Genomic DNA, 15,264 nt, shown 5'->3' with positions numbered 1-15,264 from the left:
CAATGAAGTACGTGGGAGGGATGGTGGCACAAGAACACGTTGACTTTGTCTTTTTTCTCTAATATCGAACCACAAACATATGGAGCTTTTGCTTTTCTAGGTCATCCTTAAATTTGTTGGGTTCAAGTTTACTTTTTCTGCACTGACCAACTGATGAAACAGAACATCTCTTTCTTACCGCAATATCTGAACAAGTTCACCAACCACTCAGTTGGCCAAATCGTTTCCTTCTGGAAGCAGCAGTTTTCTGAAGTGGTAGGTTTTTTTCACTCATGGAAGTGACTCGGCCAAGTGCGGACAAGCTTCGTGCAATTCCGTGCTGCCCAATTTTGTCTCAGGACGCGTCCGCAGCTGGTGATCGTGGTTTGAGATCATATTATGCCACTCTGAATTGCGGAAAAACGCAGGCATTGGACCCTAGCGTTCCGTATTTCTCGTTAAATCAGTTACCATCAGTGCGATTCACTTTAGCTGAGACTGTTATAACATGGATTTCCATCAGAGTCTGTATTTGCTATTGAAAATTGTTGAAGTGAATTGTAGCTATCTTCTTTAATCGTCTGTTTGTTTCTGCATGACGGAACCCGGTTTTCATACCCCGGAGCTTTGAACCTTTCTCTTCTCTCCTTCCTACAGCATTCCTTTCGGATCACTCTGAACGATGGTCATAGAATCATCTCGCTCCAGCGTGAAGTTTCTTTCTTTCAAACTTTCTCGTGTCCGTTATGTTAGCCAACCGGAGGTCCAACAGCAAGAACTGGTCGTCACCGGAAGCTGGATGGAGGAGGTATGAACCCTCTCAATTTCTCTGTAGTCTTATACGTTTCCAAACATGACGCGTCCTGCCCAGTCGTGAAAATCACATATCATTGTTGTTTCGGAAATATCTTATCACCGTGAAATATCTTATAGAGTTATCTATATGCCCATGTGATGATTTTGTGGTATATCGAAGCCCTGGTTGCTTGCCGTCTTGTGAGCACCAATTGTTGTTCGCAAATCTAGACCTTAATCTTGATCTTTGTCTCATGGAAGATCCCGGACTCCGCGTAATATAACAATCAGTGACGGTAGGATTATATACTCAACTTCACAGTCCTAATTTTTTTATGAAAAAAGGTTCCAAGGGCATGTTTAGCAGTGTAACATCAGTATCCGCATCATTTTTGTCCAGTCTTACTCCATTGTCAAGTGTAATTAGTTTTCTAATTGAGGCATGTCGGTAAAATCAACCTATGGTGAAAAGCCATGGAGCACTGTACGAATATTTTACCCATATTTGGAACCGTCAGTGGTGTGCATCCCACGCACCCCAGAGTTTCGAACCCGTATCCTTTCGTCTGTAAACCATGGTGGTAGGTAACATGTTTTCAGGTGAGGTACAAAACGGAGCACGAAGGTTGGATGACTTATGTACTTGGCCAGCGTGAAAATGGAGATCACTAGCAGTTTGGTTTCAAGTAGAACATAAGGAAATTGGGGGGCTGCGCCTACCTGATGAGCCCTAAGAAGGGCCAAACCGGCCGTGGACTGTCGAAGAATTTTCAGCAATCTTATGACTAGTGTACCACGTTTCTACATGTATCGCGATTTCTCGAATATCGTACCAATTGAAACATGAGGCGGCCTGATGCAGCACATTCAGTTGCCTGGAAACGTCATAAACGAGAGATTCAGCTGGGTCCCAGGTGATTCTCTCGCAAAAACCAAATTTGTTTGCAAACGAGTGTATTTCGCTTTGCATACATTCCTGTTCTTTGCCTTGATGCAGGTTGAACTTTAACTTCTCTGCTGAGTCTCAAACTTTTGTTTACAATGCCCCACATATTTACTACGATATACGTTTTCTTCAACAGCAGTAATTTTGCTGATCAGTTGCTGCGTTTTTTCAGTGTGCATCACTGTGCCTACTAAAAAGATGTCTTCGGCAATGTCAACCACATGATGCCTTTCAACCGTGTTAGATCTCATCTGGCGTGGGTGCGCTTCTCTGATGGATTGCATACGAATCATATGGGATTTTTTTCGGAGACAAGTGAACAATATCACATATACAGCCAGTAGTGAAAGGAAGAAGGCCTTCGCTGCAGAGTTATTTATTAGAAAATGTCAACACTTACAGACTATTGGACAGGGAAGCAAAACTCTCGTGCATCTCATTTACAAAAACTGAACATCCATCTTCTCCCGAACGCGTCTTCTTGGACATTCCTGGATATTAATTGACTCAAATTCAAGCAAGTGCTACAAAGCGACTCCACAAATTCCGTGACAGCTTTCCCTTTTCAAGAGACGCAAAGCGAATTTACAAGAAGAAAACCTACTACTCGCATGCCTCCCCATCAGTAGTAAGTAGTATCGGTTTCTATGTTCATGCTGGCCAAGTGCATAGGTCATCCAACCTTCGTGCTCTGTTTTTCACTTCATCTTCAAACATGTTGGTTATCACCATGGTTTACGGCGAACAAAACGACGTCGAATATATTACTGGATGAATAAGTTAAGGGGAAATGCATTGCTACATCCTTCCAATAGTCTACGACCATGGAGAGTATTCATATGGGAAGGGACGTTCTTTGAAAAACATTATCGATCGGCCTCCGTGATCATCACAAGAGTTACAAATTCTGCCCGTCCAGAGAGGAAGCCTTTAGGTGCGTTGTTGTAGAGCACGGTTTTTCTGGAGCATTTTGTGCGCACCCACTGGTGGAATCGGTTGGTTCAGTGCCAGTTTTCAGATGACCGTCACTATCACTCTCGAATATTACGAAGTGAAGACGAAGGTAGAAAGGTGAAAGTGCTTCATATGTTTTCACGTAGACTGACACCGGTATCCCTAGTCATTTTATCACCGGCCTTCAAGTTATTCAGAAACGTGATCACTGTTTCTTTTTGAATGCATCAATTACCGAGGCTTCTCGGAACCAAATGCAGTTCTTCGCTTAAAAATTAGCAATAGTTTAGTTCAAAAAGGACGGCCAATTGCAGCTTTTTCACCGGTAGTTTTCATATGCTTACAACCTGAGTATGTACCATTCAGTCCATGCTTCGATCCGAGCAATTTCTGAAGCTGCAGTCACAGGAAATACCTAACTGGAATCCCTAAGAGGTACTTTTAACGCTGCCGCGCACAAACTTTCATTCTACAATGCCTTTTCGCTCATTACTAACGTTCGGTTCACAGTTCATCGGTATCTTTTGGTTCATTTGTTTGCGAGTGTTTCGTGGCACAACTCGGCCACCATATCAGAGAGTCAAAGAAGGGTACTCTCCAAGTCGAATAGCTGATGCCTCGACTGTCAAACATTTGGCAGAAAGAGGTCATTAGGCCAACCAAGAAAACCGGTCAGAATTATCGACCAAGTTTCTGAAAATAGAATGAAAGTAGACAGACACTTGGTCCTTATTATGGCTGGGCTGATCGCAGTTGACGTTCGCTCTTCGTTCAGAAGTCATTAACCCAGTCAACTCAACTCACCTAACTGGGGTCGACCGGCCGGAAGCAGCCACCTCCATCCTGTCACCCAATTTCTGTTTACCCTATTGCCATCCTGGAGGTCATATGTACATATGTATGGTTTGCTTTATTTTTCGGGTAAAAGCCAGTCGCAAAATTACCTAACACTTCGAGAAATACACTCATTCGCAGTATATTTTCATGAAGGAAGTTGATTTGCAAATGAATGTATTTCTCAAAAACAGTCCAATTTGGGTTCAAGTAGAACATGAGGTTGATGGTAACTCGAGGACTGCGCCTACCTGATGATCGCAAAAAGGGCGAAACCAGTCGTGGTCTATTGAATAATTTTCAGCAAGGCTGTAGAGAATTTTCAGCAACCTTGTAAGTAGTTACCTAACACTTGTTCAGTTAAAATTGTGTTGCGATAAAATGTTAGAATATTTAACCGGACTTTGCATCGAGTTGTGAGCGTAGATTGTATTTCAGCCTTTCTGCGATGATGATCCACTCCCGCTATTGCCAAATCAATCTTCACTTTTATCAGGTTAACCGTCTGTGTTTGTGGCGCTTCGACTATGGAGAACAAATAGATTCCGGCCGATTCAAGCCCACTTCGGAACAAGAAGACGGTGTTAGCCCTGGTGTTTTGGGTGACTCAGCTGATGAGCCGCGCCTCGTTCACTCTATTGTTCATACTGGATGGGTTCAAGACTTAAAGGTAATTTCTCTCTAGTTTATGCCCGTTTCACCCCGTACAGCATTCGCATGACCAAATGCCCAAGCTTTTTAGATGGATTTCGCTTTCCGTATTACGTCTTTCCCAAATCTTTTCATCTAATGTCCATGGGAAAGTTTGTTTTGTCTACCTAAACGAATTTTTTTCTCACTCAACGGATTCTTAGGAATAGTTTACTTGTATAGAGACGCACTCTTTTTTGGTTGGGGGGGGTCCGATCTCTGAAAGAGTTGGAATCCAAAGCAGTGAGGCTCGTTAGGGTCATGGACAGTGCGAGAAGTTTACTGACATTAAGGCTATCCATTGCTGAATCTCAAATATTGTTTTCAATCGCCCATATTCCCTGTCATCACCCACATTGGAACTGGCTATCTCTCCGAATTGAGCCAGCTGTCGCTCGTTTACTGCACTGGTTTGAAGGCCGGATTGCGTTAGGTCTCACTGTTCAATGTAGTTGGGTTTGCTCTCGAAAAGGATTTTTCAGGTGGCTTGGTTTTGGGCGAAAATAAAAGCGTCTGTATATCGTCGGTGGTGCTTTCATTCATCCGGTTAATTTCTCACCGGCTAAATATACATAACACTTGGGATTTCAGCCGTTCAATAACTTTCGATGCAAGCCAGGATTCTATTGAAAGCCTCACTGCCGGTTTTCAACAAAAGTTCGTGTAGCTTACAGGTGAACGTCGTGCCTGTGAATTTCATCATGCATGCAAGTCCTTAGACTTGCATGGAACATGCCTTTCTGAGTGGACATTTCCAGCTTCGAATGAGGACAGAGGAATCTGTTTCACAAGGATCCATCCAGACATTCACCTGACCCTTTGTGACGTTATCACACCAATGGGCATTTGTGAGTACTAAATGAGTAACGTTTCAGGATGGACGAGTCGCCAGAGGGGGAGAACTAGACATACATGATGTTTGAAATCACTGCCATTTACTGGCATTCAGAGGATCCCTGGCTCCGATGTAATTCATATATCAGTAAAAATCTATCGAATACACCGAAATGGGGATTACAGCACTCAACCTGGGAAAGAGCACCTTGTAGGAACGGGGTACTGTTCCTTCTCTGCTGAATCTCTTTATCGAAGTATTGGTGAAAGGAAGAAGGCCTCTGCTGCGGAGTTATTTATTAGAAAATGCCAACTGACCAGTTACGGACTATTGGACAGGAAAGCGAAACTCTCATTTGCATCTTATTTACAAAAACAGAACATCCATATACTCTTGAACGCGTCTTCCTGAACTTTCCTGGGTATTCATTGACTGTTGCTCAAATCTAAGCAAATGCTACAAAGCGACTCCACAAATTCCGCAACAGATATCCCTTTTCAAGAGACGCAAAGCGAATTTACAAGAAGAAAATATGCTACTCGCATTCCCCCTCCATCAGTAGTATCACCGTTGCACTGGTAGTTCGTATATAGCTCGTTGTACATCATATGGTTATTCATGGCACTTTGCTAGCAAGTACCTCGTTGCTAACAGTGAAAACACCTTGATTGCGTGGTTGGGATTGTCCTCAAAAAGAGATTGGACCTTACGACGGTGTAGCGCTTTGTGTGCTTTCGCGACTCTTTGAGCTATACTGGGGTATGTCCGTGCGACAGTCGCAGAGTCTCTCACGCCAGGTTGGCCAATGGTTAGAGATCTTACCATCACAGTCCACTGACCCTTCAGGTCGGGGGTTGGAACATGCGTGGCGACCTTAAAAAGTGGCAATGCACCTGCGTTTCCCGCCAAACATCGCTGCCTTGCGATCAGGCTTTTGAGCCAAAGACCTTTTTCGAGTACCTTAATTGCCCAATCTGTCTAGGTCTAGGCGCCCTGGCACCCCACTTACGAGCATCATACCACAACTAACAACACTGTCCCATCACATCGGCCGTCGGGTGGTGCCATCAGGCGGATCTCCCGCGTTACTGCATACAGCAGGACGGGTAAGCGAAAACCTGCTGCTGCTGACGCCTTCCTTCCTTTCTCTTTCACACGTTTTCTTCCCCCACCATATTAAAGACTCGCTTCTTGTGGGCCCATCCGTTAGGGCTCATATCTCGTTTATTCTGCAGCAGTTTTGGCCGCAAGATGTGCGCGTCAGCCGGCGCTGACAGCCTTAGGCATCTTGAAATCCGTGTTCAAGCCTTGACCCCTAGTCTGTCTGGTTGATTTTAATGTTTGTACGCCTGTGCAAACAAGACAGCAAGCTGCTCTTGCTCTCACTCTGAACTCACTTGGCATCAATGTGTGCTGTGTATCAAAAACAAGAACTCATGAGGCAAGTAGATTAGTTAATCCAACTGCCCCATCACCCTCCGCTCAGCTTTAGTGATCCAGTAGCTGCTGTGGCAGGATGTGCATTGGGATGGTGTCGTCGTAGGTTACTGGGCGGTCAGATCCTTGCTTAACGGGATACCCCTCTGGACAGTCGCCTCTGTGCGGTTCGTCTGCCAACGTCTATGAATAAGTTTCACAAACGGGAAGTTGGTCGCTGTGTTTGCCCAGTCTACTAACCGTACATCTGACATAACTAAAGATAGGCTTTAAGACGCCTTGAATGCTCTGTTACAGCGAACTAAAAGCTCAGAGATCTATGCGATTGCAGAGGGCCTGAATGCACAAGTGGTCAGGCTTAGGGTATCTGAGACTAGACTAGGTAGTCAACATTGATTGCTTGGACTCGGTCCGCACGGATAGTGGCGAATGAGTACTTCAACTATGTTCTGACCATAGATTGTTTTGTACACTACTAACCTCCGAAAACGTATGTCATCTGGCCCTATGGTGTGCTCCATCAGCGTGTCAGCCATGAACCCAAATTTATCAGTTATCGATGGAGCGTATCAATAACTGACCTCCGTTCGTTTCGAAACACCTGTGGATTGCGACCACCCACTCGTCGGTATACATTTTGCAGAGCCGCTTAAAGTGCGAGTAGGTAGCTTAGCAACTGAAAGACTGGCAGATCTGGATATGAGAGGATTCTATCAGAATAGTCTTCTGAAATATTTTACACTTTTGCACGACGCTGTTAGGTTCACTGAAGCACTGGGTATCGGACAGAACAGTAACACTGCTTGATTCTATGGAAAATATTCCCGCCAGTCCAAAACATAATATGGCCCGACGAATTATCGGGCATCAAGTGAAAGTGAGCGTGCGTGTCGACCGTGGATCCCGGTGGGCACGGAAGACTAAGGAAATGAAGGAGACCCAGAAAGCCGGTAATGCCCGAAGATTATTTCAGTTGATCCGTGCGACTGGTCCCCGGAAACCATCTTTGAACGAAACTATCAAGAGTCGAAATTTCTTGAATAGAGAATGTCACCTCGACTGCTGGGTGAACAGTTTGAGCAACAATTCTCACGACCGTCTGTTGCCACCAAGTCGGATCCTAGAACGAAAGTAGAATCCTGGACAGGAACCTGGAGCCTCCTAATTCCTGGAAGGTCTATACCTGCACGCGTTCTTTCAAGCACAACCGAGCCGCTGATCCGGACGACCTCTTATCCGCATCGCTCAAAGATGAAGTCCCATATCCGCCCTTGTTTGGTGTGCTTGCCAGCATTTGGGAAAATGAGACTGTTCGAGACAACCTGGGAGAATCGGTGATAGCGCCCGTTTTCAAGAAAGGAACTCGTATTAAGTGCGGTAATCACTGGGCGATCAACCTCACCCTAGTCTTAACGAAACTTTCGGCGCCACTTTTCCTTCGTCGCCTTATGATGACTTATGAAACAGACTCAAGAGCAGTAAGCGGGTTTCATTGACCAGATTTCCACGCTCCGTCAGATGCTAAACAATGCTATACGTATAAACGACCAGCAGTTTTGGTTTTCTTAGATTTTCAAGGCGCGTTCGACGCGGTTGGCCGGTATTTTCTTCCTGACACGCTTGCCCACCAAGGAATGCCCCGGAAGTTTGTAAATATGATACGTACTTTGTATTCTCAGACTTCCGAACGTCTAAGAGTATATGGAAAACTTCGCAAAAGCTTTCTTACACAAATTGGTGTTCGTCAGCGGTGCCACTCTTCCCATTCCTATTTGATTTCGTGATCGACGAGGTAATGAGATTAACGCTCAAATGGCTTCCGGCGAAAACGTTGTCGACCTGAAAAATGCAGTTGACATGGTTCTCGTCCGCGAAGAGGAAAAGAAGGTACAGGTCCTTTCTGATGGACTGCCCAAAGTGATCCCGTCCTTCGGCATGCGCTTCGCATCCACAGAGTGCCAGGTTATGCTTCTGGATATGCCGTCACTGAATACACCACTCACAATTCAAGTAAAGGCACTCAAAGTTGTGGAGTGCTACGCCTAAGTTGAAAGTTGTCTTAGTTCCTACTTTAGTGTGGTGGGTGAGATTACTTCATGTATCTCAAGGGCTCGGGTCGCGTTCCCTAATTTGAGACACCTATGGCGTCAAAACGCTGTAGCTTGAATCTCAAGGGGTATGTGTATCAGGCTACAGTACCGGCTGGTTTTTATGGCTGTGAGACTTGGGCTTTTCGGGTAGCTGAACTGAGACGCCTTCAGGTTTTGACAACCGTAGTCGTTTAGGTTAGTGTCGGCGAACCCGTAACGAGGCAAGTGAGGAAAGTGAATGAACTTACATCGAAAAATGTGCCCAGTAGCAGAAGGCGCGTTATTGGGCATACCAAATCATAGCTTGTCGAAGTGCACGCTACCATCCATGCCCGTTTCGGATTGGCCGAAGCTGAGAGTTGACCAACTGTTGACCTGGCAAAGAGATGTGGAAGAGATTACGTAAATTTTGAACACTGTGGTTACGATGGGATGGGTTGCTCTTTATGCCCCTTGTGCGTGGTTGGTGAAGCTGCAAGATGTGGTTGCTTGTCGTTCTTGTTGTCACTTTCCATCCAGATTCCCTAAATGTGTGGACGCATCGGAATGATTGTTGTAGGCTAGAAATATGCCCAGTTCCATCATTATCATCACATCATCATCATTGTCAGCTGTAATAACCGCGTACTCGTCGTACAGTGGTTGTAGCTGCCGCAGTTTCGTTCACCGATGATTTGGGGGAAGGGGGAGGTAGCTGCGCAGTGCAGGCGGGAGCTGATAAATTGGTGCATAAATCCAGCACTTTCAGTGGGCTGTCAAGTGGGTGGTTGGAAAAGGAGCTATGCATTGAAGGCAATAGCTTGGATGCACGAGCGCCATTGAGGGCGCGAATGGGCCATTTCTGACAATGCCCAGTTCCCGTCCAGTTTCATTTGCTTCACGATAATGCTTCCATACATCTCATGGTTTAACGATAGCGATTCGTTACTGATGGTATTACGCTGTCGATGAGGCTCACAATTAAAAGCCGTAGTGGCTGAAAGAGTAAGAAGAAAGCCCCCACGGCGCACTGATGTGCTAACCATGATCGGTGGCGATGCGTTTGCGAGCACATTGCTAAGATTGGTGAGCAAATCATCAGCCATCTGATCCACAACCAATAGATGCACGTTCCGTTCGCCCGGAATCTGCACAATGTCTTTTTGTAGACAAGGTGACCGAGCATCTTCAACAATTAACGAGTAGGTCGATTGACATCTGCAGTTGGTTCCTGGTGGCCACCGTTAATAGTCACAAAGGCCGCCATCTTTGCTCTGCACATCCACATTTGATGTGAGTGCGTCCATCTCGAAAAGTGTTCATTCTGTTTCCCATTGTTCAACGCATATCTTCGCAGGTACATCGACCGACTCGGCTGATCGTTTCGGCAAGCTCGACCGGAACTCTCGAAGTCTGTCGTACTGATGACACGTCGATGAAACTCTCACGCCTAACTTCCCCGTGGATGCCATTCGGACAAACCCCATTTCCTTCCAACCTGCCAATCGCGTTATCAACTTTGAGCCTCTCTAGTGACGGTAAACAAATCTACGTAGGCGACGATCTCGGCCGGCTCGCCGCGGTTCAAGTAGACAGATTACCCGTTGCCGCAGACGTAACCGATGCACAAATATCACAACAAGAACAACCAATGAGTAATGACTTCTCGCGTAAGTTCTACCCCACCTGTTTTTCCTCTTTTGGCCGTACTCGGATACAATGTGCTCTTTGGTCTTTGAAGATATTCAGATGCACACCCATTATGTAGACCTCTTTGGTCGATTTCTGTTGACTGCATTTTATGCGTGCCTCAAGTTTTTGCAAAGGATATGCCGTCCATTCCTCTTTCGTGGAAACGTCTTCAAATCGGTAGAAAACCTAAGAATATACTTTGGGTGAAATAGACGCGTGAAGTCTGATTAGTGTCATCATCTTCAACACTTACTGCAACAGCAGAACGCCTCTCAGGACTGTCATACCGCTGAAGTCTTTAAAAGAAAAAAGGAATGATGATACTAGCCACTTTTTACCACACTTCACGGACATTCTTTTCACACCATTCTTTCATCCACTGCAGCGATCTCACAGACGGGAGCCGATATCGCTTCGGTGAACGCGCTTGAACGCGTGGATGCTTCTTCGCTGGCCGGTGTGAATCAGCTGGGCCAATTGAAAGTATGGGATTTACGCTGTGGACTGGATAAGCCACAACAGCGATTGATAAGGTGGGTTTTTTGGGCTTTCTCGGCCTTTTTATTTATCTAGAACATGAATTTTGGCTGCTAGACATTGCAACTCCATTCTATACGAAACACCCTCTGAACGCACTTATAGATCTTCAGTCATAGTTGACTTGACCGCTGACAGTCAGATTGGCCATAACCGTTGCTCAAAAGGCCTTCGTTCGCAGTGTGATTTAAAGACAATGAACGGAGGGTGAATCAACTCATAACAACTCTATACTAACTGATCCCATAATATTTTACTGCTATGTGATTGTGTAAATCTTTATCGTATCTTTCTTATTCTGGTGTTGCTAAGTGGTTCAAAGATCGTGTATTCTCCATGTATCTTAGCCGTCTAAAGATGCAAACGCAGGGATTTTTCTGGGGAAAAAACCGGTCAGTGCCTGGGATGTCTTATGCATGGATATTTCCGCCGCAATCCAGGATTTGTTGCTGCGATGTTACATTGATAACCAAGTGACAAGTCGGAACTCGCAAAGTTTCAGTAGTCTGTGTCACGTAAGTGAATTAATCCATCAATAATATATACAAATGGGAGTTGGCCAGAGCGATTGGTACCAATTAAACGTAAAGCGCGATACGTATAATGTGTATTGAAAGAGGGTGACGTGACTTAATAAACTAAGATGTCCTGATCTACCAAGCATCTCCAATGCTAGTCACAAACTGCCTTCTGGTAAATGAGAGAGTTAAAACACTATATCTCAGCTTCTACAAAAAATCCTCGTAGTTTGATGTATAGAGAACTTTCAAACTGTACTTCTTTTTCCCCGGTCAAACCCTTCCCTTGTCTGAGCTTGCTGTTTACTGCGTCTACCTCATAGACTCGATGTGCATTTGTAATCCCGCATGAACTTTTAACCCTTGACTTGTCGAACCAATTTGGTCGACCATCTTTTACGCGCGCTTTTTGACCATTTTGCGTTGCCACCTGCTGTGCTCAGGCGTGTGTCGCAAACTAAGCTCGATTTGCACTACTTCGTGCAAACTTCCATAATTGGAGGTTTGTGCCCTTTTTATTACGTATTTTATACATGTAGTACCGCGTCTTTTGATAAATCTCAAAAATCCACAATTTCCTCGCTTATGATTTTGCGCGTCACTCAAGTGGGATTTCCTGATTACGTCGAAGTCTTCTTTAAAGTGCTTGTTTTTTACGCTACTGTATCTATGCCCACAGGTACCAAAAGTGCGGTGGTCTTTGATGGAGTGAGGAGGTACATGGTTTCTTCAGGCACCACCAATCGGGCAGCTGCATTAAATGGTTTCTGATAAGGGGTAATATGTCCTATCCTTTAAGTGCCATAAACGTGCATACCCTTTTTTCGTCACACACTGTTTACGCTCTCTTTGGGCTTTACGGTATTTGTTTGTGGATCCTAGTGGGCAGTCATTTTCGGTTGATGTCTCTGAGAGAAGGTGCACTTCCGCTGTACTGCGTTTTGGGTTCAGTCTGTGGAAGACGGTAATATCTACAGTACACTATTGACCAATTTATGCGGAACTTTTACAGTGTAGACTGTCCTGTACGCTCGGATTTCTGCTAACGCTTCTCGATGGTGATCCATCCACTGAACACCAAATCCAGGAGTTCTATCATTTCTCTTTTTCCGTTTTGACCTCAAACTTTAAATGACCCTGTTGACTTTAATAGTTGTTGCATTCCACGCATCTTGCCAGAATCTCCAACGATGTTGTCAACATATTGTCTTCGATCGGGAGCTCCGAGATGTTTTTTGATGCTTTCTCATCCAGATTGCCCTTGACTATATCAGCCAGGTCTTGCACTCGTCTCTATGTCATCCATCGCATTGTCGATTCGTTTTTGTCTGGACCCGTGTATCATGTACAAGACGATCATTAGTATGGACACATGCTGGGAACAAGGAATCTTTACGCTCTGGCAACGTGCATATTTGCTTGTCGAAGTAGCTCGTAACTGTAGCGGTTCGTCAACCTAATTTGCTCATGGATCACGTACATTGTAAGTACAGTCGCTGAGCCTGTCCACTGCCCTTAACCTTGGCCCATTTCCACTCTCCGGACAACCGTTAAACGTCCGGGAGCGAGCTATTTTCATCGTCCCCTCAAATACTTACGCGCTGATGGGTGTTGAAATATGTATTACTATGTTTGAATAGTTCAACGAACCGCTGGAGTGGGTTTCACGCAGCAGACAAAGGATACATTCATCCCATCCCTTCTCTCTCTCTCTGTGCCTTACAGACCTTCAGAGACACAGCCACTCTATTGTCTTTCTCACCACCCTGGTCAGCCTCACCTTCTTGCTGTTGGGGGCGTCGAAGGCTCAGGTACACCGGCCTATATATGGGACTTGCGTGCCGACCAGTATCCGCTAACTGAAGTGGCTTGTCAAGGTCGAAGTGTGTGGGAAGTCGGCTTCCATCCCCGTCAACCTCAACATTTATATCTGGCCACAGAGACGGCTGGTTTGCTACAAATCAGCTGTCGAAACGAGACAGGTTTGTGACCTTTACTATCTGTTTGTTTCGTTAGCACCAGCTTTTCCCTGCCTTTCCAGCTCGACTCGTTTGCGCAATAGGTACAATCTGCTTTCAGCTCTTAGTTTTCCATTTTAAAACCACAAAAGCTTTTCAATGTTAAATTATCCTGTAAAAATAGTTTACTGATGTTCGTTTTACATACGGTCCTTATTTAAACACTCCACTCATCGAGGCGGCGAATCGTTTTATCCTTTATATTCTCTTCAGGTTCGTGGACCGGCTTCAAAGGCTCACGGAGAAAGCTCGTCGTCGGTTCCGCCCTTCCCACTGGTACCACAGCCCGTAACGTCATCTCGTTCGATATGACCAATACCCAGCTGATATGTGGTCATTCAGATGCTATCCTGCAAACGACATCCTGTGAAACATTTTCGTAGCGAAACGTTCCTCACCATCTGTCACGTGTATCTGGCCGTGCATTTAAGTTGTATCTACTTTCTGGACTTACCCGTTTTGATATGAACTTCTCATGAAATCGAGTAACTTATCACATCAGGTTATTTGCTTTCTTCTGTATTGTGCACTTCATTCTGTTTCGACTGCGGTTTAGGTAAGTCTAATACCTCTAGGTTAGAACTGTAGAGGACGGATCTTGAAGCACAAAACACTGAAATCGTACGCACCAGGCCTCGCAATGCGCTCAGACACTGTTTGTACTGACAGTCAACTCTCTCGGCTCTCGGTAAACCGACCAGATCACATGGTCACAAGCATCCAACTCCTATCCGAATTCCTTTGTATTCTAGTAAAGTTTCATGTCGTTTGAACGGGTAGAACCGAAACGGGCCCGATACGTTCTTAATTCGGTCATCGGACTTGCGATTTAACCGCGATCTCTGTCCAAAACCGTTACAGCGACCCGTTCTCTGTTGCCATTTTACAATGATCTCTTACCACGCATGTACCACCGACATAAAATGTACTTACTCCTGCCGCCACGTAAGCCGCTTCGTTCCCATATTCTTACATTCAAACCCCATCGCACGATTATGATGCATTTCAATTTTACGAACACGTGTTTCTGTGAGGGCTTTACAGTAGAAAAAGCGGACAGAAATATGGGCAACAGTCGATTTGCAACCTGACATTAAATTTGCTTGTTCAGTTGTCAGCTGTGTGAACCAGCAAAGAGATCAGAAGCTTGGACAACTTGTAGGTATGCAGATGAGTGTGTGGGTCGAATTTGGGTTCAAGTAGTGAATGATTGTCGAAAACTCTACCTGATGAGCTGAGCCCCAAGAAGTGCGAAACCGGCTGTGGGTTGTTGAAGAGTTTTCAGCAACCTTGTGAGTAGTGTATTATATCTATCCAGTGTATTCCGTATCTGGAATATCGTACATGGGAACATGGACGGACCTGGAGCGGCACATTTAGTTGCAAACGAGAGATTCAGCTGGATGGTCTGGAGGTGGGGTCGTGTCGCCCTCTGTGATAGAATTATATAGGCAGTAGGGCATTTCCCCATGTGATGAGCATATCCATATATGTGGAAGAAGTTATGCTGCCTTCTCCCACCATGTTGTCCCTAAGAACCTCACACTCCGATCGCTCAACAGTTGGCCGTGACTACTGGCGCCTTATTCAATACGGTGAAAATGCTTTTGAAATCGGAGTTTGGTGCTGCTTAAATGGTGCCTGCTGTGGCAGGTACATTAACAGTGCGACGGTAATGCCTTCCTCCCTGCGTCCTCTGGCCAGGCCGGTCTCCTGCAGCCAAAGAGGTCAGACTATTGAATCGTTGACTCCGGGAAGGCTCCCTTAAGAAAACCGTAACAACCACTGCCTCGCGTTCCAGATTTTTGAGTCAGAGGCTAGGGGCACGGTCCTCGAACAAACCCCCTTCAGTTTGGGCAACCGAAAAATATCGTTCGCCCATGCGACTCTTCGTCCACCGGCTTTCCATTCCACTCGCCGAAAGATACAGTACCATCAACCATCTGCCAATCCCCTGGCC

General features: G+C 45.4%; 1 protein-coding gene across 1 annotated transcript in view; it reads left to right on the top strand.

Annotated features, from left to right (window-relative positions):
* Positions 1-636: 636 nt before the first annotated feature.
* Positions 637-15,264, top strand: part of T265_05143 (hypothetical protein) — a gene marked incomplete at both ends in the record, with an annotated part of 18,401 nt that continues 3,773 nt past the window's right edge. The window contains 6 exons of the mRNA XM_009170067.1: positions 637-787; positions 4,005-4,178; positions 9,897-10,209; positions 10,617-10,764; positions 13,012-13,268; positions 13,518-13,683. Coding sequence (XP_009168331.1) covers positions 662-787; positions 4,005-4,178; positions 9,897-10,209; positions 10,617-10,764; positions 13,012-13,268; positions 13,518-13,683 — 1,184 coding nt within the window. The remainder of the gene's footprint in view (positions 788-4,004; positions 4,179-9,896; positions 10,210-10,616; positions 10,765-13,011; positions 13,269-13,517; positions 13,684-15,264) is intronic.

The sequence above is a fragment of the Opisthorchis viverrini genome, assembly GCF_000715545.1.
Source record: "Opisthorchis viverrini unplaced genomic scaffold opera_v5_96, whole genome shotgun sequence".
Taxonomy (NCBI): Eukaryota; Metazoa; Platyhelminthes; class Trematoda; order Opisthorchiida; family Opisthorchiidae; genus Opisthorchis; species Opisthorchis viverrini.
The sequence above is the reverse complement of the archived record's forward strand: the minus strand, read 5'-3'. Positions and strand labels throughout refer to the sequence as shown.